The 24,341-nt window shown below is 40.2% G+C and overlaps 1 protein-coding gene across 1 annotated transcript in view; it reads left to right on the plus strand.

The window, feature by feature from the left end:
* Window positions 1-24,026, plus strand: part of LOC141284575 (alpha-2-macroglobulin-like) — a 36,940-nt gene extending 12,914 nt beyond the window's left edge. Inside the window, exons 4-34 of the mRNA XM_073817559.1 lie at window positions 10,897-10,949; window positions 11,090-11,110; window positions 11,203-11,368; window positions 11,489-11,573; window positions 11,726-11,840; window positions 11,947-12,067; window positions 12,154-12,263; window positions 12,346-12,516; window positions 12,603-12,836; window positions 12,950-13,162; window positions 13,249-13,398; window positions 13,618-13,743; window positions 13,875-13,968; window positions 14,264-14,411; window positions 14,944-15,169; window positions 15,240-15,366; window positions 15,444-15,565; window positions 15,664-15,715; window positions 18,549-18,632; window positions 18,713-18,889; window positions 19,049-19,124; window positions 19,252-19,408; window positions 19,501-19,575; window positions 19,651-19,813; window positions 19,931-20,124; window positions 20,206-20,418; window positions 20,549-20,667; window positions 23,210-23,291; window positions 23,374-23,457; window positions 23,547-23,652; window positions 23,787-24,026. Of these exons, the coding sequence (XP_073673660.1) occupies window positions 10,897-10,949; window positions 11,090-11,110; window positions 11,203-11,368; window positions 11,489-11,573; window positions 11,726-11,840; window positions 11,947-12,067; window positions 12,154-12,263; window positions 12,346-12,516; window positions 12,603-12,836; window positions 12,950-13,162; window positions 13,249-13,398; window positions 13,618-13,743; window positions 13,875-13,968; window positions 14,264-14,411; window positions 14,944-15,169; window positions 15,240-15,366; window positions 15,444-15,565; window positions 15,664-15,715; window positions 18,549-18,632; window positions 18,713-18,889; window positions 19,049-19,124; window positions 19,252-19,408; window positions 19,501-19,575; window positions 19,651-19,813; window positions 19,931-20,124; window positions 20,206-20,418; window positions 20,549-20,667; window positions 23,210-23,291; window positions 23,374-23,457; window positions 23,547-23,652; window positions 23,787-23,824 (3,902 nt within the window). The 3' untranslated portion in view covers window positions 23,825-24,026. The remainder of the gene's footprint in view (window positions 1-10,896; window positions 10,950-11,089; window positions 11,111-11,202; window positions 11,369-11,488; window positions 11,574-11,725; window positions 11,841-11,946; window positions 12,068-12,153; window positions 12,264-12,345; window positions 12,517-12,602; window positions 12,837-12,949; window positions 13,163-13,248; window positions 13,399-13,617; window positions 13,744-13,874; window positions 13,969-14,263; window positions 14,412-14,943; window positions 15,170-15,239; window positions 15,367-15,443; window positions 15,566-15,663; window positions 15,716-18,548; window positions 18,633-18,712; window positions 18,890-19,048; window positions 19,125-19,251; window positions 19,409-19,500; window positions 19,576-19,650; window positions 19,814-19,930; window positions 20,125-20,205; window positions 20,419-20,548; window positions 20,668-23,209; window positions 23,292-23,373; window positions 23,458-23,546; window positions 23,653-23,786) is intronic.
* The last annotated feature ends 315 nt before the right edge of the window (window positions 24,027-24,341 follow it).

Raw genomic sequence — 24,341 nt, forward strand, 5'->3', positions numbered from 1 at the left:
TGCGAGTTATAAAGTCATAATTCTGAGATATAAAGTCGCAATTGCGAGTTATAAAGTCAGAATTGCGAGATATAAAGTCGCAATTGCGAGTTATAAAGTCAGAATTGCGAGATATAAAGTCGCAATTGCGAGTTATAAAGTCAGAATTGCGAGATATAAAGTCGCAATTGCGAGTTATAAAGTCAGAATTGCGAGATAAAAAGTCGCAATTGCGAGAAAAAAAGTCAGAATTCTGACTTTTTTTCTCGCAATTGCGACTTTATATCTCGCAATTCTGACTTTTGTTTCTGTTCATTTGTGACACTTTCTGGCAAAGCACAATAGGAAACGGAGATCTTGTCTTGTTAAAACGACATATTATGTCATAAAAACGATATGATTTTCCCGTTATACAAAATATATGATTACATGTGAGCGAGCTAGGCGTTTGTCCGCGCTGCCTTTGCCAAAGTCCTGACACAAAGGAGGATCTGCACGCTGCTGAAGTTATAGAAATACAATGTTTTAAGTATTTTAATGTTATGGTTTCAATTGTAGCAGCATGTTTATTAGGATTAATCTGTCTCCAATAACTGCACTCAGACCCAGAGGATATGACTAACAGCAAATCCAAATACTAACCGAAAGAAAAAAAAAGAGAAATGACAAACGATTTGATTGTATTATGATGATGATGATGATGATGATTTCGTTCTGTTTTAAAATGGGAAAAAATTAAGCCAGAATTTTTTGTTCATTTTTCGTCTTTACTGTCTGTGCCATCATGCAGAATAAATGTTCGTCTGATGTACCGCTCTGCAAATTAGTCACAATAACGTTTCTTCATAATAGTATATTTCTTGCAATACATAATGCGCAATACTGCAGGCTCGATAAATAAATATAAATGTATCCTTTATTTTATGTTCTTCCACAATAACAACACAACGTTACAAAATGATTTTGTAAAAATACAGGGTGCGCTGTCTTATGTCTATCGACAACTTGAAAGGTCTACTTCAATAAAAAAAATAGAAAACAAATTGTGTTTATTGTGTGAGTTCATTATCTGTAACCTGTAACCTGTACCATTGTGCTTACAACCAGAGCGCAGACCCTTTCCACAGTGTAAAGCCTGGAATTTAATCCAGAAGAACAACCCAATGTGCTGCTTGATTCAGCTAAAGATATAATGTAATAATATATAATTTAAATATAATTGTCAGGATATCACCCCAGTCAGCTACACAAGACACACCCTCTGGAGAACCACTCACTCGTTCCGGATCACCTGACTTCTAATTGCACTCACCTGATTCCACTCACCACACCCTTTATATACCCAGCACTTGCATTCACTCTTCATCTGGTCTACCGATCACACCTCTAGTTCCTGCTGGTTCTCCGTAGCTCATGGACTCTGTTTCTCTCATCTGGTTCCGCGGAATTTCCCACCTGCACAAAAGGACTGTTCAGATAAGCTCACGTTTCATTCCCACCAACCATATTGCTGTTTGCTACTTACCTGCTGTTCAAATAAACTTACCTCTTTTATATTATACTTACCTCCGTCTCTGCCTTCGTCTGTGTGTGACAGAAGACCAGATCGACAAAATATGAACACCGAAGAAACCACTGCACCGAACCCCGCACCTAACCTTCTCACCGAACTCGTCCATGCTTTCAAGGCGGCACTTACACCACCTTCACCGCCATCTGCCTCAGGAAGTCCCATGGCCGTACCTAATACATTCGCTGGAGAGGCGGCTGAGTGCAGCGGTTTTTTGCTACAAGTTGAACTATACATCCGGATGCAACCACATCAATTCACTTCAGAGGATTCCAAGGTAGCCTTTTTAATCTCCCTTCTTTCTGGTAAAGCTTTACAATGGGCGAAAGCCATGTGGAATGCCAATAGCCCCATGATTCATTCATATGAGCAATTTACCAGTCATTTCTCTGAGGTTTTCAGCACAACCACCAGTGTACTCACCGTTTCTGATCAACTGTTCCGGTTACAACAAGGCTCTTCTTCGGTGCAAGAATACACTCTCCACTTCCGGACGCTGGCGGCGGCTAGCGGCTGGAACGAGATCGCCCTGCTAGGGGCCTACAGGCAAGGTCTTCAACCTGAAATTCGTGCTGCTATGGCGCTGTATGATGATTCCATCGGTCTGGAGACCTTCTTACAACGAGCAAATCGGATATCTCAGCGACTAGCCGCCTGCCAGCCATCACTAACCGCTCCTCAGCCCGCTCCGGTGGCAGCTTGCACTCCAGTACCAGAACCTATGATCATCGATTCAACCAAATTATCTCGGCTGGAACGTCAACGCCGCATCACTTCAGGACTTTGTCTATATTGCGGCAAACCTGGTCATATCCTGCGCACCTGTCCAGTCCGACCCCCACGTCCCGTGGTGAGTACCATACAAACTGATATTGAAACCGCCAAGTTAACTCTGATTCCTGTAACAATTCATACTGCTGAACATTCCTTCTGTCTGTCTGCTCTGATCGACTCAGGCGCCTCCGGAAATTTCATCTCACAAGACTGTCTAGATCGCCTGCAACTACCTCGCCTACGTCATCATCCTGAATATGCTGTAAAAACTATACAGGGAAAACCATTAGGACGTGGGCGGATTCGTCACTCATCACCTGTAATCACTCTGCAAGTCGGCCTGTTTCATCGCGAGAGGATTAAACTTCTGGTACTGGAGAACTCCACCGTGGATATCATCCTCGGACGTCCCTGGCTCCACTCTCATCATCCTGAACTCCGCTGGGATCCGTGTGACATCATCAGCTGGAGTAAGCATTGCCTTAAGAATTGTATGTCAGATGAACTGCCATCTACTCCTGTCCCCTTGTCTCTAGCTTCTACTCGTGTCGAGAGTCCGGACGTTACGACCTCGATTGAAATCCCAGCGGAGTACATAGACTTCGAGGATGTATTCAGCAAGCAAGCTGCCACCCACCTACCTCCACATCGGCCATGGGACTGTGCTATCGATCTGCTACCTGGTGCTCAACTACCCAAGGGACGGGTATACCCCCTGTCCAACCCGGAGCGCCAGGCGATGGAGGAGTATATCCAGGAGGCTCTCGCTCAGGGATTCATTCGACCATCGACCTCACCAGCCGCTTCCAGCTTCTTCTTCGTGGGTAAGAAGGATGGAGGTCTCCGTCCCTGTATTGATTACCGTCAAATCAACTCTCAAATAATTCAACAACCTTACCCACTTCCACTCGTGCCTGCCACCCTCGAGGAACTACGTGGAGCTCGTATCTTCTCCAAATTGGACCTGCGGAGTGCATACAACCTCGTTCGTATTCGTGAAGGAGACGAGTGGAAGACGGCCTTCATAACACCCAATGGCCACTATGAGTACCTCGTCATGCCCTATGGTTTGTCCATCAGTCCCTCCGTCTTCCAAACGTTTATGAACGAGGTGTTCCGGGAATTTTTACATCAGTTCGTAGTTGTCTATATTGATGACATTTTGATTTATTCCCGGAACCAGGCCGAACATCGCCAGCACGTCCGTCAGGTCCTACAAGTCCTATGTCAACACCATCTTTTCCTGAAGTTGGAGAAGTGCGAGTTCCACAAAACTGCTGTGCAGTTCTTGGGCTATAACATCAGCCCCGAGGGTGTGCAGATGGAGTGCAATAAGGTTCTCGCCATCCAGGACTGGCCGCAGCCCAGGACCATCAAGGAACTGCAGAAGTTTCTCGGATTCTCCAACTTCTACCGTCGATTCATTAAGGATTACAGTTCCATCACTGCACCCCTGACCTCCCTCCTTCGAGGCCAACCCAAACATCTTAACTGGAACCCCTCGGCCCACGAAGCATTCCAGCGCCTAAAGAAGATCTTCAGCACTGCTCCTCTCCTACGTCATCCTGATCCTGAGCTTCCCTTCGTAGTCGAGGTTGACGCATCTACCATCGGCGTCGGAGCAGTGCTGTCACAAGCGGCTGGTGACTCCAATCTCCTCCATCCCTGTGCCTACTTCTCGAAGAAGTTATCCCCGGCGGAGCAGAATTACGACGTAGGCAACCGCGAGCTGCTAGCCATCAAGCTCGCCTTGGAGGAGTGGCGCCACTGGCTGGAAGGGGCTAAACATCCTTTTATGATCATCACAGACCACAAGAACCTGCAATACCTTCGTGAAGCAAGACGTCTAAACCCAAGACAAGCCAGGTGGGCTCTGTTCTTCACCCGCTTCCAGTTCAAAATTACCTATCGCCCTGGATCTAAGAACATACCAGCAGATGCTCTATCCCGTCAATTCTCCAACGACTCAGTTCCCGAAACAGAGCCCATCCTTTCACCCGATCTGATCGTTAGCCCCATCCAGTGGGATATCGACACCTGGATCCAAGAAGCCACCCTCCAAGAGCCTGCTCCGCCGGAGTGTCCAGAAGGAAAGATCTACGTCCCTAGCTCTCAACGTCAACACCTTCTGGACACTGTCCACCAATCTCCGGGCTCTGGACACCCAGGTAGCAGAAGGACCCTCTCGCTCCTTCAATCTCGATACTGGTGGTCCAGTATGACCCGGGATGTCATCAGGTACGTCCAAGGTTGCTCAGTCTGTGCCACTACTAACTCTCCTCGTCATCTGCCTTCAGGAAAACTGGTGCCACTCCCAGTCCCACAGCGGCCCTGGTCCCACCTCGGGGTAGATTTCGTAACGGACCTCCCGAACTCCGACGGCAACACCTGTGTACTCGTCATTGTGGATCGATTCTCCAAGGCTTGTAAACTGCTGCCTCTACCGGGTCTTCCTACGGCTATGGAAACTGCAGAACTCCTCTTCCAACAAGTCTTCCGACACTTCGGTCTCCCCGAAGAGATTGTGTCAGACCGGGGTCCGCAATTCATTTCTCATGTCTGGAAAGCATTCTTCAAATCACTTGGAATCTCTGTTCATCTCTCCTCAGGGTACCACCCACAAACCAACGGCCAGACTGAGAGGAAGATCCAGGAACTTGGACGTTACCTCCGGGCATACTGTTCTGAAGACCAACACAGCTGGAGCAGGTTCCTCCCGTGGGCCGAGTACGCACAGAATTCTCTACGCCAGGACACCACCGGACTAACACCCTTTCAGTGCGTGCTCGGTTTTCAGCCACCGCTGTTTCCCTGGACGGAGGAACCCACGAATGTTCCAGCTGTGGACTACTGGTTTCGAGAGAGCGAGAGAGTGTGGGACTCAGCTCACCGTCACATCCAAAGAGCCATCAGACGCCATAAGGACTTTGCCGATGCTCATAGGAGAGCAACTCCACTGTACCATCCTGGAGATAAGGTATGGCTCTCCACGAAGGACATCCGGCTAAAGCTACCTTGTCGCAAGCTGAGTCCCCGCTATATTGGTCCATTCGAGATCCTGAGGCAGATCAACGAAGTGACATATCAGCTCCAGCTCCCACCCAGGTACAGAATTCATCCCACCTTTCACGTGTCCCTTCTAAAACCCTTTTTCCCTTCTGCCACAGAGTCCACGGGAGCTGGAGCTGAACCCCCTCCTCCTGAAATCTTGGATCAGCCATCTGTCTACGCGGTTCGTGAGATCCTGGATTCCCGACGTCGAGGCAGACACCTGGAATACCTGATCGACTGGGAGGGGTATGGACCGGAAGAACGATCCTGGGTGGCCAGAGACGACGTCCTAGATCCCCAACTCCTAGCTGACTTTCATCAGAGCCACCCAGACCGTCCTGCCCCTCGCGGTCGTGGTCGCCCTCGACGTCGGATTAGGGCGTCGGGAGCCGCCCCTGGAGGAGGGGGTAATGTCAGGATATCACCCCAGTCAGCTACACAAGACACACCCTCTGGAGAACCACTCACTCGTTCCGGATCACCTGACTTCTAATTGCACTCACCTGATTCCACTCACCACACCCTTTATATACCCAGCACTTGCATTCACTCTTCATCTGGTCTACCGATCACACCTCTAGTTCCTGCTGGTTCTCCGTAGCTCATGGACTCTGTTTCTCTCATCTGGTTCCGCGGAATTTCCCACCTGCACAAAAGGACTGTTCAGATAAGCTCACGTTTCATTCCCACCAACCATATTGCTGTTTGCTACTTACCGGCTGTTCAAATAAACTTACCTCTTTTATATTATACTTACCTCCGTCTCTGCCTTCGTCTGTGTGTGACAATAATCAGACTAAGAATCAAGGCCGCCCAGGCATTTTAAACAAATATTAAAGCAAGCTCATTTGTTTTACCCACAAAAAAAAAAAAAAATGAAAAATCAAGCTTAATTTTCGTTTTTCTGTTTCTCAAACAAAACGAAATAATAACAATAATAAAAATAAGCTATGATTATTAGACGTATTATAATTTTTATATAATATTTCTTTAATTCATTTTTGCTCGTATTTCGATTTGCAGTTACATTAAAGTTATCCAAATAAATATCCCAAGCTTAGAGTGGATTACTCAGAAATGCTGATAATAAGATTTTATAATAAAAATAATAATACGCATAATAATAATAATAATAATAGTATTATGATTAGCCTATTATTATTTTGTTTGTTTATGTCTATAGACATAAATTGCGACAACGCACGCTGTATTTTTACAAAAGCATTTTGTAACATTGTGTTGTTATTGTGGAAGTACATAAAATAAAGAAGATATTTATATTTATTTATCGAGCCTGAGCCGCCCACCCGAGAAGTGCAGTGTTGTGCATTATATGAGATGTAATGCAAGAAATATAGCCAACTATTATGAAGGAACATTATTGTGACTAATTTGCAGTGCGGAACATCAGACGAACATTTATTCTGCATGATGGTACAGACAGTAAAGACGAAAAATGAACAAAAAAACACTGGCTTAATGTTTTCCCATTTTAAAACAGAACGAAATCATCATCATCATCATCATCATCATCATAATACAATCAAATCGTTTGTCATTTCTCTTTTTTTTTCTTTCGGTTAGTATTTGGATTTGCTGTTAGTCATATCCTCTGGGTCTGAGTGCAGTTATTGGAGACAGATTAATCCTAATAAACATGCTGCTACAATTGAAACCATAACATTAAAATACTTAAAACATTGTATTTCTATCACTTCAGCAGCGTGCAGATCCTCCTTTGTGTCAGGACTTTGGCAAAGGCAGCGCGGACAAACGCCTAGCTCGCGCACATGTAATCATATATTTTGTATAACGGAAAATCATATCGTTTTTATGACATAATATGTCGTTTTAACAAGACAAGATCTCCGTTTCCTATTGTGCTTTGCCAGAAAGTGTCACAAATGAACAGAAACAAAAGTCAGAATTGCGAGATATAAAGTCGCAATTGCGAGAAAAAAAGTCAGAATTCTGACTTTTTTTCTCGCAATTGCGACTTTTTATCTCGCAATTCTGACTTTATAACTCGCAATTGCGACTTTATATCTCGCAATTCTGACTTTATAACTCGCAATTGCGACTTTATATCTCGCAATTCTGACTTTATAACTCGCAATTGCGACTTTATATCTCAGAATTATGACTTTATAACTCGCAATTCTGAGAAAAAAAGTCGCAATATTTTTTTTTTTTTTTTTTATTCAGTGGCGGAAACGGGCTTCCATAAAATCCTGTTTCATTTTCCAACTGTCCTTTTTTTTCTTTCCTCCCGTCCTACGGAGGCTGTCTCGTTTTTGTTCTAAGTTGAGGACACTTCGTATACACGTCCTACAGAGGATGCAACCTCTGGAGGGCGCAGCCTTCCAAATGAGACACAGCTACTATTAAAACCTCACTGTATCATGTATGAGTATTATCACAGAGAGATAGACTGAGCGAGTCATTAACGTACCTGCATCTGATAGAGCATTCATTATTCATATTCATGATGATATGACATTAGTTTGAATGTTTACTGAAGAAAGCGTTAATACCCGTTCATCTATTATGGGTGATTTTGCTGCTCAGTGCATTTATTCGCTGTGTCAAACTGTTGTTGAAGCTAAAAATAACTTCCGCTTAACTTCAGTTTAAAAGTCCCAAAGTCAGTATTAACTGCTCACTCATAACACGGTCTCTGTCGCCATCTAAAGGCCGAACAATGTAACGTTCAGGGATGCAAACAGAGGTATGGTCAAAAAGGAGTGAGATTATCGAAGCCCGTGCCCCCGCAGCAAATATCATATATTTTCGTTTATAGTCGTTTCCCCCTTCATTTCGATCTCTTTACTTAACATTCTACATGTAAATTATACTGTAAATGCTCGACATATGACTGTGATTTTTACTGGAATGCAATTTAAAGGTTGAATTTAACATATTTTATTTTGTTTCTTCTAATTAATAGACTAGCCTATTTAAACACTAGTGTTTCACTGAGGTTTCAATGAATCATTGTAGTTTCATTTGTAAATGAAAACAGCTTATTTATCGTCACACATGGGAATAAATACTAATATATAATATATAAATAAATAATAATAATAACAATATGGAAAAAAACTATCAGTTAATAAAACGATGGATAAATGTCTTGTAGGCCTATTTTATTTGATGTACTGTGACAATAAAATTATTTACAAATGAAACTACGTGATTAATTCACTCGTCATTGAACTTCTATATATTTATAGTCTATTAATTAGAAGAAACAAAATAAAATATATGTTAAATTCAATCTTTAAACTGCATTCCAGTAAAAATCACAGTCATATAGCATAATCAAAGCTTTATTGTCGATCATTTACAGTATCATTTACATTCAAACGAGATCGAAATGAAAGGAAAAATAACGAATATAAACGAATGATACAAATATTACAGAAAAAAAGAGGGTCAGTTAATGAACTTACAAGACTGTGGGATGCATAAAATGTTTATTGTGGGCTTATTTTATTTAATGTAATTTATGTAATATTTATTATTAACTTATTTTGAATGCTGTCTACATCGCGCACAGACTAGCATAGACAGCTTCGCCTATTTTTAATTTAATTATTTAATATTTTATTAATTTCTATAATAACTAATAACCCATAAACCCAGGACATAAACCCTCTTTTTATGTTGTAATGACACTTTTCTATGGTTATTGGAATGCTTAAAGGTTATATTTAAATTTTTCATACAACATTAAGTTATTAACTTGACTGACTTCTGAAATAGAGGAGGTAACCAATGGCGTTTGAGATTACAATTAAACCAGCAAGTCCCGCCCCACTTTTGGTGTTTGTCAGCGCCGCGCTGCCCATTGGGTGGCGCTAGAAAACACGTCTTCCCTGCGCTGTCGAGTCGGCCGCGCAGATGTCATGTCAGCGCGGCGCAAGCACTTTAATACCGCGCTGTTTCATCCCACTTTTGGGTTGTTTGGCTTCCCATAAAAATAGCCTCTGCGCCGAAACGGTCGCGGCACTGACGTTTCTGCTCCTGCTACGCGCTGCCGCTCCTGGCGCGCCGTTTGCATCCCTGAACGTTAACTAAAATCACCATCAAGAATACACGCATGTTACTCAAAACTAAGTACTATTATTAAATACATTAGATAAAATATAGTTTATACAAATTTTTATTTATTGAGTAATAATATTCAATAAACAACAACAACAAAAACAGGCATCAAAAGTTGCTAGGCAACTCAGTCAAGAGTAAAGGCAGCATTCAGCATTGAATTTACATAAACGTGCTACATGAACTATCTTCTTCTCTGGAACAAATAATAAATTATTGAGATCAAAGACTGCCCGTTAGATTTACCCATAACGAATTACATGTCATGTGTAACCACTACAGAGACATCAGAGCCAGCGGTAAATTCCTGAAGATCTGGCCGTGGTGAGAGCGCTCTTGAGCGGATTGATGAGTGCAGAACGCCCCCGGACTATATGGCTCTCGCACGTCCGAAAACGACAAAGCAAATTTTCAAACAGATGTTATCATTATTAACAAAGTGCATATTTGAACTATAAACAAGTACATTCTCGCCTGAAAACCTCTTAAAACTACATTCCGCGGCACACAAAGAGTATTATTTATAAAATGATACGGGATTTGGACGTCCGCCATGACACTCGGAAAAAAAAACGGTCCCGGCTAGAACACGCGGAGTGATACAAAATTGTGAAAGGGCGTTCCTATAGCGATACCAGTAGAATATCTCACGGTTCTCAACCAATCAGATTTGAGAACCAGAACGAACTGTTGTATAAAGTAGACTATATTACACTGATGAGTTACACTGACTAACTGTTGCTATATGTCTGAATAATAAGATGTATAAATGTGCATTCAAATGGTTTATGAATCATTTACTTACACTTTCTAAATGATCTCATGAACCACTTACAACTACTAACTAACCGGTTTGTAAATAATGTAATGCTTATTTTAGAAATGATTAACTGATCCTTAATAAAGTATGAAAATACAATTATTAAGCATATTATACAGATGCTTATAAAACAAGAATAAAGCGTTTATAGCTGTATTTATGAACTGCTTACAAATGTCTATTAAGGTAGGAATAATGCTTTATAAATTATTAATTAACTATTTACCAATGCTTAACTAATGACTCATAGTGTGTAGTTATTTTAAAGTGTTACCGTACTTTTTATGTGCACCTTCTTATTAATGAGCTGCGGGATCAGAGCCACAGAGTTCTTCTTAGTTCTTCTGTGATCTGAAGAACTAAGAGTCACTGTCGGTTATTTAGATCAAATTGATCAACTCTCTCCTCCACGGAACTCATAACATAACAATTTCATTTATGTCATTGTCTTGAAAACAGTTCATGCGAATAGATTCCTTCATGTGCTCAAGGTGCATGCGCTCTTAAATGTAATTATTCTTAGTACGTAAGCCTATTTCGTTAGACGGTAAGATGTTAAAAGCAGAGGTCATAATATACATTTCTGTTTTCACAGTGAACTTCAGAGTTGTTACCACGGATACAAACTTCGCACCGCTTGATCAGCAGGTCCGATGTGTTTTGTCTTGGATTATTATCTCCTTCATTTTCTTTTGCATTGTTGAAAACATTATTAATAAACAACACATTTTTTGTTTTTTAATCGGTTAAATGATTATCCTAAATGATTTAATTTGCTCTTTTTGCAGTATGGTTCAGTCATACTTGAGGTAAGAACACAAAACCTCCTTCTGTACACTCATAACAAATTAGTTATTGTACTTCAGTATTTATACATTTCTTTGTCTTTGGTATTAAATAGGACAGTCAAGATAACAGAATTGGTCAATGGACAAATGTTTCTTCAACAAGGTGGATTTTGCAGCGTTCTTATGAATTAAATCCAGAGGCCCGTCCAGGCATGTACACACTGAAGGCTTATATTGGTGAAAGGATGATCTCACATGATTTTGAGGTGAAAAAATATGGTAAGTCATAAAAACAAACCATTTGCAATACTGCATTGAATGAATTTCAGTAATATCTTTGTAGATTCATTTCTAATTTGACTACTAATAAGTCTAATATTTCTGCCTCCTGACTTCTAGTTTTGCCTAAGTTTGAAGTTACTGTAAAAAGCCCAGATAAAGTGAGTGTTGATGAAGAACAACTGTTAATCGAGGTTTGTGGAAAGTAAGTGTTTATTTTTTTCTTTAAAAAATAAGAGGGTAGTGTTTTCTTCTATTTTTGCCATTTACAGTTACTTATTATAACCCTCATCCTAATATGTTAGTAACCTAACGCTGGGCTGTACAGTATATCTGTTACTTGTACTTTTTTTACAGATACACTTACGGGCAGCCTGTACCTGGTAAATCATGGGTAAAAGTGTGTCGTAATGTTGTGGCCTACCATCATGCCCGTGATAGCAAGTCATTGTGTTTAGAGGAAACCATTGAGGTATATGAGTTGAAATGCAATACAAGCAATGGCACATATATATTTCTTACATGTATCCAGTTAAACCACTCTTTAGTTGATGTTTGTGTTAATTTACTACATTTAGATACAAAAGACAGGCTGTGCCATCCATACCTTAGATGTATCAGCCTTTCTGAACTCAACACTAAAATATAGTCTGCAGAATTCTCTTCGTGTTGAAGTAATGATTACAGAAGAAGGAACAGGTGAGATGTTGGATTTGATCAGATCCATGGTACCCACATCTCTTAATTATTATTTTTTTTTTACTTGCTGTTTTTACCTTTTACAGAGATCACCATGACAAAATCAAAATCTGTGTCTCTCACTTATGAAACTGGGAAAGTCACACTCACTGACCTGCCCAAAACATATGAACATGGATCAGTTATAGAAGGAAAAGTAAGTCTGAAATCAGTTTAATAGCATTGATATGTGCGTAATTTTTCTGTCATTTATTCCTTAAAAATCTTATTTTCAACAGATAAAAGTCTCAAATTTCAAAGACGCACCAATTCAAAACAAAGAGGTTTATCTTTTTGAAGGTGAAACTTGGTCCTCAAAACTGCTGCTAAATCTCACTACTGACAGTGATGGACTGGTCACCTTCTCTCTTAACACGTCTAGTCTTCCTGAAAAGGATATTAATTTGATGGTATGATTGCTTTATTAACCTAGTTCTCTTTTGTATTCCCTGAAGGGTTCAGCTGCTTGAGTAATTTTACTTTCTTTGTATTTCAGGCAAGTGCGTATCGAGAGCTTAATTACCAGAGTTACAAAACACCTTACATCTCTATGGATAGAAAAACAGTTCAGCTTTTCCGGCCTGCCACTCCATACACCCCAACATTAAGTGAACTGATTATAGAGAACATTGAGCAACCATTAAAGTGTGATGCTGAGTTTACAGTGACCATCAAGTATTATTTTGTTGGAGAGACTGATGAAGAATTCAAAACTGACATTGTCTATATGGTGAGAACATGTGCAGTATGGACATTTTTACACTGATGCCTTTATTGTTTGTTTACAATATTAACTAGCTGCAGTGGTCAGTTTGTCATTGGAGTGTCGTCTGTCTTTTTCAGGCCTTGTCCAGAGGAGATATCATTCATCATGGATTTGAAAAGGTTGAAGTGAAGACTTCTAATGGAGCAGCAAGTGGCACAGTGTCGTTCAAACTGTCTGTTGGTGCAGAATTGGCTCCTGCAGTGCAGATTCTGGCCTACTGTGTTCTGCCCAGTGAAAATGTTGCTGCTGGTAGCACAAAATTTGATGTTGATAAATGTTTCAGTAACAAGGTATATATTGTATCTTAAGAAATAAGACTCTTTAAACTGTATTTCTGGCTCAGTCCTAAAATAAATATTATTTACTGTCATTACAGGTTTCTCTGCAGTTTTCTTCTGCTAAAGCAGTTCCTGGTGAGAAAAACACTCTCCAGCTCTCAGCTCAGCCTGGTTCACTGTGTGGCCTCAGTGCTGTAGATCAGAGCGTCCTGATCATGGAGTCAGGAAAACGTCTGGATACTGACAAGGTGTAGATGCTTTAAGATTCGTATTGATTACCTGTGTGTTCAGTGTAAGAATCAGACTATCCTTAGATATCTATACTATGATCCATCAATATATATTGAACATTAATCTTCATTCTTTCCAACCAAATTCGGAAAAGTTTTGTTGTAAAATATATGAATCAATTAGTGTGGAAATTTTAGAAATCATTCTGAATCAGTGTGAATGTCTTCTCATCGCAGATCTTCAACCTGCTGCCAGTGCAATCGGTGTCAGATTATCCTTACAGTGTTGAAGATGAGCAGGAGTGTCTTCATGTGAGACCCCGTCGAGCTGTACCGACAGACAACGCCTATGATTCCTTAAAGGTAGATGTGACAATGCAGTAGATAATGATTGGGAGATTGGGTATATTCTTTACATGCATAAGTAAATGCATTAAAAAGCCTTTTTTCATTGTTCTGACAGTTAAAAGTGCTATTTTGTTGCTGTTTGACAGAGAGTTGGATTGAAGATGGCAACAAATTTGGCTGTGCGAGCCCCTCAGTGTCTGTCATACAGAGGCTTGACTTATCACAGATACCATGATATGGGTACATATAGTATCATTATAATTCATTCTGTAATTTTTAAATATAGGTGTTTGCTTTGAAATATATTTCAAACAAAAAATATATTCAGTTTGCTGAATAAAGTTGTTAAATTCATATCCACAAGGCAAACAATTTGCTAAATGAACTGAAACTCTAAGAAACAAAAAAATGATTATCCATTTCCATTCGCTGTTTTACTTACGTCAGAATATTAACTTAATGTCGACATTGATTTTGATGTCCTGTTCACATACATATTTCCACATTTACCTCTATAAATTTCATTTTTTTTCAGTGATGTATCGTCAACATGCTCCAGTGCCAGTGTTATCGATGTCTGCACTAGAAGATGCTGATTTTGCTACATCTAGCAGAGATTCTCCTGCAGTGACGATTCGGACAGTTTTTCCTGAAACATGGATCTGGGAACTTGCTGAAGTGGGGTATGTGAAACATCATCAGTGTACTGGCATCATATTGTTATAGTGTTAGTTTATTAAATGTAAATTAAATTACAGTCGTTTTGTATGTGTAAATGGTGAGTTCTGTGTTGTCCAATCAGATGCTGTACGTTCACTGTTTTTGTTTATATTAAGTCAGTATGCTCGCAGGCTCAGGTGCGGATGGTTGTATTGAATCCATCTGCACTGGGCAAGAGCATTAATCCTGCTGTTGTAAATCACAATTTACAAAGTAAAGTTCCTGAAACGGAATAACGTTGTTGTGTTGTGTCCTTCACGCCTCCACGAACATTAAACAACCAGGAGCACAACAATATTAAAACATATTTTTAATACATTATATTCCCTCAAGTCCAGATAACAAAATACTCATACTTGCTTTGCAGATTGTGAATCCAGTTTTTTTTATATATATTGTTTTTTTCCTATGCTGAATGTTATATATAACAGGGGAAAATGGATACTTAATGGCAGACCAGAATTAAATAGACCTTTTGTTGTAATTCCACAACAGGGACTCTGGATCAGCTGAGGTTCCTGTCACAGTTCCTGACACCATCACCTCTTGGGAGACGGAGGCTTTCTGTCTGTCCTCCAAAGGTCTGGGTCTGGCTCCTCTTGCTCAGCTGACAGTTTTCCAGCCCTTCTTCCTGGAGCTCTCTCTGCCTTACTCCATCATCCGTGGGGAGATCTTTGAGCTGAAGGCCACTGTCTTCAACTATCTGTCCAAGTGCATCATGGTGAGTCTTCAGATTCAGTCTTATCCAATCATATCAAATATGCCACTAATCATGTGTGTTTGATTGACAGGTTAAAGTGACTCCAGCTCCTTCCTCAGACTACACTCTCAAAGCCTCCTCTGATGATCAGTATTCATCCTGTCTGTGTGCTAATGGAAGAAAGACCTTCAAATGGATCCTCACTCCTTCTGTTCTTGGTGGATTTTCCAGTCCGAATCATTGTTTCTCAGTGTTTGTGTATGTTGTATCTTCATGTTCATGTCTTGTGTTGTAGGAGTCTTGAATATTACAGTCAGTGCAGAGGCAGAAGCGTCCCAGACTGTGTGTGACAATGAGATTGTGAGCGTGCCAGAGAGAGGACGCATTGACATAGTCACACGAAGTCTGCTTGTACAGGTCAGCACACATCAAACAGCTCTCAGACGTCATTTATCCAGGATCCTAATGCTGCTTATGTCAGTATGATGTGTTGATCTTATTGTTTTATGCCGCAGGCTGAAGGAACTGAAAAGACAGAGACCTACAGCTGGTTACTGTGTCCAAAGGGTTTGTCTGCAAATATTTAATAGATTTTATAAGCACTACGTGTATAAGTGTATAAGCACTGATAATGCTGGAATCCTTTGGCTTGTGTTTAGTTTTTAAGGAACCAAGCAAGTTTTCAATCAGTTTGTTTAGCGCTTATGTTGTGTAAAGACTAATTAGCCTAATATTTCACAAACCATTTGAAAATGTAACCAAAATATGTTCAGTGAAAGCTTTTCGGTAACATTTTACAATACGTGTGCACAAATGTGCATTAATTTATGTTTAATTAATGCACAGATAATCACGAGTTAATGTATAATTATTGAAGAACTAAACAATTTATTATTGATTACTACATCAGCAACTAATGAACATTCTGTCACAATCTAGGCAGGAGCACACGAACAACGACGTAGTAAAAAGACGTACATTTAATAAATCCAACGGAATACAGGAGACACAGGAACATCAGGAGATAACATCAAAGACCGACCGCATTGAGGGGAAAACACACACACTAAATAGACAGACTGATTACACATACAGGTGGAGACAATGAGGGAGAAACCAAACACACTCTGAACTGCGGGGGAGAATGGGAGAAACCAACATGAAAGTCCGGGGGTGTGACATTACCTCCCCCTCCCGGAAGGCGTGTCCTCGCACCGACAAACGGGAAACAGCAAACAGTCTTAGGAGGGGGTTTCGGCGGAGGACGGACTCCCGGGAGGAGGGTAAGAGATGGAGTCCAGAAAGGTGACGGAACAGTCCATGGAGGTGATGATGGAGGGAGGAGCCAAGGAGGTGACAGGAGGGGGCTGGAGCAGGAGGAGCCAGGTGGGACCCAGAACACAGCCATGACGTAATCCCACGGTGGAGCCGATGGAGGGAGGAGCCATGGTGGAGGAGAGGCTGACGACTCCATGGGGCCGACCGATGGAGGTGGAGCAGGTGGTGGTGGAGCCCGAGGCGGAGACGGAAAGCCGATGATCTTGGGCGACGCCACCGATCCGGAGGGCCAAGGTGGAACCCAAGGCTCTGGCGACCAAGGCAGAGATGGAGATCCGGAGATCCGCGGTGGAGCCGGAGCGACAGAGGGCCGAGGCTGTGCCCGTGGGAGGGAGGAGGTCCACCGAGCCGGTGGGACGGAGCGACGAGGCACAGCCAGAGGAGTAGAGTCCAGAGGCGAAGGTGGGGTGACGACTGGAGGGACGATGGAGCCCGGTGGAGCTGGTGGATCGACGGGCGACGGCAGAGACAAGGGAGCAGAGAGCCGGGGTGGAGCCGCAGGGTCGGAGGGCCGAGGCGGAGTCCAGGACTCTGAGGCTGGAGGCGATGGTGAGGGATCCTCCAGCCATAACACCGATGGAGACTGGCAGACGCGGCAAAGTCCGCTCGATGGCCGTCCTCGGACGACGGCGCTCAGCATGACGTGTTGAGGCTTGCGTCATAGAATGCACAGAGCGCGTCGTCCGGGTAGCTGGTGGTGTTTACTACAAGCTGGAACATGACGGTAAATCCCTCAAGCGGTAGATCCCCCTGCTTCAGCCAGAGGAGGATGAATTCTGGTCGGAGGAAGGAATCCATGGGGGAAACACAACGGAAACAAAAAGACTGGGAAACGCAAACGTGAAATAAAAACGGGGTATGACGCAAAAAAAAAACTGTTTAGGTCGGTCTTTCTGTCACAATCTAGGCAGGAACACACGAACAACGACGTAGTAAAAAGACGTACATTTAATAAATCCAACGGAATACAGGAGACACAGGAACATCAGGAGATAACATCAAAGACCGACCGCATTGAGGGGAAAACACACACACTAAATAGACAGACTGATTACACATACAGGTGGAGACAATGAGAGAGAAACCAAACACACTCTGAACTGCGGGGGGAGAATGGGAGAAACCAACATGAAAGTCCGGGGGTGTGACACATTCTATATGATTCATAGATTAAGTAATCAATAAATTGTTATTAGTTAAATGTGTCATAATGTATTAATTCCCTAATAACCCCTTTTATTAACTAATAGTGTAAATTAATGTATTAATTACCAAAATGGGTTCAAGTCAGGTATTTCAACTTGCAGTTGTCTGCTTTAATTAATCATTAGCTATAACTATATTACTTAACAATTAGTTAATAGTTCTGTGCCTCAATAAGTAAAGTCATAACATAATGATATCTTTGCAAATCATTAGCTAATGATTAATTAAAGCAGACAACTGGAAGTTTAAATGCATGGCTTCAACACATTAAGGCACATGAATGACTAATTCTATATCATAACCACAATGACATATTACTTAACAATTAGTTAATAGTTTTGTGTCTCAATAAGTAAAGTCATAACATAATGATATCTCTGCAAATCATTAGCTAATGAGTAATTAAAGCAGACAACTGGAAGTTGAAGTACATAGCTTTGACCACTGTGGTAACTAACACATGAATGAATTTACACTAGTTAATAAAATAGGGAATTAATACATTATGGCACAATTAACTAATAACAATTTATTGATTACTTAATCTTTGAATCATATAGAATGTTCATTAGTTGCTGATATAGTAATCATTAATAAATAGTTTAGTTCTTCATTAATTATACATTAACTCGTGATTATCTGTGCATTAATTAAGCATGAATTAATGCGTATTTGTGCACACGTATTGTAAAGTGTTACCAGCTTTTCTTATCTTTTTTTTTTTTTACAAAGTGCTTGAATCACAATAATTTCCTGTGATATTCCTTTTTTTACTTCACAAATGGTATTAGAATGATCATTTTTTAGCACTACTCTGCTGATCATTGATATATGTTTCTGTCTCTCTGGTTCATAGGCGACAGTCTCTCAGAGGAAGTGAATCTGACTCTTCCTAAAGATGTGATTGAGGGATCAGCCAGATCCTCTGTTTCAATCATTGGTAACATTTACATACACAAACAGAAATGAAGAGTTTGTGTTTCTAAAATGTAGTGATTTTCATTTGTGTTTGTTTTGTAGGAGACATATTGGGTCGTGCACTGAGGAATCTTCATGGATTATTACGGATGCCGTACGGCTGTGGAGAACAAAACATGGCTGTTCTTTCTCCCAATATTTACATTCTGCAGTATCTGGAAAACACAGAGCAGCTCACCTCAGCCATTCGAGAGAGAGCCACCGGCTTCCTTAAGAGCGGTGAGAGAAAATACTGAGGAAATACTGCAAGAAAATACTGAGACTGATAAATTGTTTATTTTTCAACACACCTGAATGTCATTTCATTAAGCTGAATAGTCAGACACATTTGGTCATCCCAAACAAAATGTTAAAGTGAACCATTATCACACTAAACAGGATACCAGAGACAACTGAACTACAAGCATTATGATGGTGCATACAGCACATTTGGTTATGGTGAAGGGAATACATGGTAAATATTTTTTCATTCTTACAGTTTTTAATAACATTTTTTTAATAATATCAAAGTAATCTACAATAATAAACTCCAATGGAAAGTGCAAAAAATATTAATTGAATTTAATCCTCTACACCACCAGGTTGACTGCCTTTGTCCTGAGGTCCTTTGGCAAAGCACAGAAATACATATTTATTGATCCACAAATTATTCAGAGTGCAAAGGAATGGTTAATAAGCAGACGGGATTCAGACGGCTGTTTTATCCAACAGGGAAGACTGTTCAACAACAGAATGAAGGTGTGCTATTTGTCACTAAACATTATCACAGAAACAATGCCTATGCCAATCTATAACAATTTTTTTTTATGTTCCTGTAATATATATTCCAGGGTGGAGTGAATGATAATGTGACCATGACAGCCTACATTACTGCATCATTGCTTGAACTGGAAACTCCTGTGACAGTAAGTTCATCTACAGGAAACGCAGTATAAACTCAGAAAAATGATGCTCACTTACGTCATTGTTTTTTTTTTCAGGATCCTGTCGTCTCTAAAGGTTTGTCATGCTTGAGGACCGTCATTGAGGATGTCAAAAACACTTACACCACTGCTCTACTCGCCTACGCTTTCAGTCTGGCTAGAGACACGGACACTCGACAGCAGCTTTTCAAGAAAGTGGAGGAAACTGCTATTTCAGATGGTAAGAGATTTGTTTCTGATTACTTTTTTTTTATTTTGCCTTTTTTGACTGCACTGTTATTGTTTTTTGTTAAGTTCATTGAGTTTCTGGTGTTTCTTTTGTTGTTGTGTACTAAAGGGTCTCATCTCCACTGGTCTCAGTCTGGATCTGCTGATGACTCTGATTCTCTGTCAGTGGAGATCAGCTCATATGTGTTGTTAGCTGTTCTCACTACAGATTCAGTCACTACAGCTGATCTGGGCTTTGCTAACAGGATTGTCAGCTGGCTTGTGAAGCAGCAGAATGCCTATGGAGGATTCTCCTCCACACAGGTGACTCAAACTACTCAAATCAAACACATGATTGCTGAATGATGGGTAAAAGTCTCATTACTGAACACATTTATTTCTCAGGACACAGTGGTGGCTCTTCAGGCTCTGTCTTTGTACGCTACCAAAGTGTTCAGCTCTGACGGCTCCAGCACAGTGACTGTACAGTCAGCAGGAGACACTCACCACTTTGATGTCAATCAGGACAACAAGTTACTGTACCAGGAGAAGCAGCTGCAGAACGTTCCAGCCAAATACAGCATTGAAGTGAAGGGCTCAACCTGTGTGTCTGTGCAGGTCTGTAGTGCGTTCAGCGTCATTGACACTCACTTTCTCTCTTTCCTCTCTTAGCATTTTGTAGTTATTTTGCTATGAAATTGTTTATAAGTGTGCTGGTTTATGAATGTGTTTTTGTTTGCTCTCTCAGGTGGCTCAGTTCTACAACATTCCCACTTCTACTGAAGCTAAAACATTAAGCATTGATGCGAAGATTGAGGGAGATTGCAAAACATTGGGACAAAATTTCCATTTGAACTTCATTGTCAAGTACGAACAGACTTGAAGTCAAAAGACTAGAGAATAATTATGACTTAAGATTCACCAACAAATACACATTTTATGAGTATTTTTAACAGCATAATTAACATAAAACCAATATGAATTGATAATTGACACAATCCTAAGAAAACACTTTGGTTATTAGGTGCGTTCGACTTCATGCGGCACTGAGCAGACCGATCGGCGGCTGACTTGAAGTAGTGCATGCCGGTTAAAAATTTTGTCCGACTTGAACCGGCGCCGACGCCACGTGACGTTCACGTGTGGCATCAAAGTAATGCGAGAGCGTTTCGAGAACAGCCGGCTTGCTCAGCCAGCGCAGCATTTCAGGAACGGCTGCACTAGGCTGTGATGATGTCACAGCTTCTCATGATTGGCCACATTCACCACATGACGATGATCACGCGTGTTTCGTGCTTCAATCCATATAATTGCATAACAAATCAATTTGCATGCCATTTCGTAAATAGTTTATGATCTTTTGACTGATCTTTTTTTCCCTTAAATTCTTTATATTGGATTTGTGCATAAGTTTATTATTGTATTTTTTTCATACAGACCACTTATAGTATTCAGCTGCATTAAAGTAGGCAAACGCACCGTGATCTGCCATGCTTGAGGAAGCAACGAGATCCCCAACGTGTCCGACTTGACGGCTCCGTTTTCAGCTCCTCCCCGACTGCTTTCGGCTAATCTCGCCGATCGGTCTGCGCAGCGCAGCATGAGCTCGAACACACCTAATAACTAGGGGTGCGAGATCTCGCGAGATCCGATGGTGTCCCGCGAGATCTGACTGGTCTCTCGAGAACGTGAAGATATCATGGCAAAACATTTTGAAGTGTTTACATTAGAGCTGCATGACTAATCATTAAAGGAACACTCCACTTTTTTTGGAAATAGGCTCATTCTCCAACTCCCCCCGAGTTAATAAGTTGAGTTTTACCGTTTTGAAATCCATTCAGCCGTTCTCCTGTTCTGGCAATATCACTTTTAGCATAGCTTAGCATAGATCATTGAATCATATTAGACCAATAGCATCACATTCAAAAATGACCAACAAGTTTCGATATTTGTCCTATTTAAAACTTGACTCTTCTGCAGTTATATCGTGTACTAAGACCGGTGGAAATGCAAAGCTTCAATTTTCTAGGCTGATAAGATTAGGAACTACACTCCCATTCCGGCGTAATAGTCAAGGAAGTTTGCTGCCGTAATAAGGCTGAAGCAGGAGCAGTAATACCACGCAGCACATGTGCAAATGCTAAACTAGCTGGGAACTAATTTCTGATAATACTCCGCCTGCTGCGTCCATATTACGGCAGCAAACTTCCTTGACTATTACGCCAGTGTCTGAAAAAAAAATCAAAAAGCGCCTATGTTTTTTTGTTTTGTTTTTATTGTAATATTTGAAACCTATATAATGTTATTTATAAAGAATTACACTGATATTATGTAGGTTAAATGGTTTTCTATACAATGAAACCATTTTTTAAAATGGGGGGGGGGGGGGGTTGGAGAATGAGCCTATTTCCAAAAAAAGTGGAGTGTTCCTTTAAAATATCATGATCTCTATTCAAACACCCACACGATCTTATTCATGAATGACAATAATTCAGCGTTCTCTATTACAACTGTTTCACGCTCCACTGACGCTTATGATGTGAAAGTTATTGAAGACATTAAAATCTGCATTCTTACTGATGCTGTTTCAGAAAGCAACACAAACAGTCTTTTTAACCATATAGTTCTTTGTTACAGACATTTAAATAACAGAAGTACTGGGATAAAAGCTTATAGTTTAAGTATGAACACTTATTGTCTACAGTAGCGATCAAAACGAAAGTATCTTCTAACACGTCTGTAACGTGAGTAACGTTTATTCTCTTCCGCCAGGAGGTGGCGACAACTGCACGTTTAAAAAAAGTATTTGTCATTGAATTATTATACATATATTATATTATACATTCAAGAGGTTCCAATAATGAAACAAGCCTTTATTAATTGAGACACTGGCTCTTTATTATTATTATTATTTTTAATTTTGTTCAAATATAGACTTAAGCAATAAACATTCTGTCAGTATCACTAGTAAATTAAGAAATTTTGTTTAGATTTCTAATCCTTTTTTTCTTTAGAATCGTGATCTCCAGTTTATAAAAGAAAATAGTTTTTCAGTTTATCCAGAATCATGCAGCATTAGTTTACATGTTTATTACTGCATATAATTCATTAAAATAGAAGTTTAATTTCATAAAGTACAAGTTCATATGAAAATGCACCTACATTTTTTGCCTTTTTTTTTTTTTTTTTTTTTTTGTCAAATAAAATACTATTTTACCCTATATATTTCATCATTGAGGATTTCTTAAAAAAAAAAGATCTCGTGTCTCGTCTCGTCTCGTGAGATAAGTGTCTCGTCACACCCCTATTATTAACACATTATGAATGATATAAACATTTTTTGTCCTGGCTTATTTGATACTATTGGAGGCATTTAAGAACTATCTACTTTCCATTTGCTTTTTTCCAGATATGATGGTCTACAGGAAAGGACTAACATGGTGATTGTGGATATTAAACTCTTGTCTGGATTTACAGCTGATACATCAATGGTACATTTAAGTGTTTCATCACAAACTTGTAAAATTTCTTGAGGTCAGTATTTAGAGATTAACCAACACTTTTTTCACACAGCTTAAAACTTCTTCTGGAATGTTTGGATCTCTTGTGGAGCGAGTTGATGCTAAAGATGATCATGTCATTGTGTATTTGAAAGAGGTGAGAGAACAGCAGCATTCATATGATTTTATATCTTTTAGGTCGATTCATAAACATTTTTTTCATAATGTCCATGACTCTTCCTGCAGATCCCCAAACATATTCCAATGATTTATCGGATACAAATGAAACAGGTTCTTCCAGTGAAGAATCTCAAGCCAGCTGTGGTCAAAGTGTATGATTACTACCAAACAAGTAAGATTTTCTTTGCCAGTGTTTAATGTTTTTTTTTTTTTTTATCAAAATGAGATCCTGATTGTTTATTCAGATTGATTCCATGTACATGTTTCCATTGTTGTACAAATGTTAACATCTTCATTTTTCCTCAGGTGATCAGTCAGAGACCGAATATTCCTTCCACTGTTAATGAAGCTGCAGAACTGAAGCACATCACCTCTTAGCTTGGATGAAGTTGTTTGAATATTAGAATTTTTAATTCTTTATCCTGGGTAAATCTATTTCCAATTCATTAGCCTAAATTTGAACAAATCCCCAAATCCTGGTATGAGTTTTTGGCCACGTCTCAACAACCCGAGTGAGCATATAATTAATAAAAATATAACAAATTATGGTGATCTGGTTACATTTGTGTGTGTGCAGAAGCTACATACTATGGCATCCTTTCAGAATTAGACAAGAGGTTTATAGGATGAAGCCTTGTGAAATGTTACCTTATCTCTTTTTGATCTTGTCTTCAGATACTGTAATTGAATAGCATTAATAATTCATCCATGAGGCTACCACTAAATCTTAAAAATAAGACTACAATTAGATTCATACCTACCTATTTTTTATTTACATAAAGTGTTCACAGGCAAGTTTGTCAGACAAATCAAAATAAGGCATATATAAATGTCAGGAAACATGATTCCTGGCTGCATGTC

Source organism: Garra rufa, chromosome 14 (assembly GCF_049309525.1).
Source record: "Garra rufa chromosome 14, GarRuf1.0, whole genome shotgun sequence".
Lineage (NCBI taxonomy): Eukaryota > Metazoa > Chordata > Actinopteri > Cypriniformes > Cyprinidae > Garra > Garra rufa.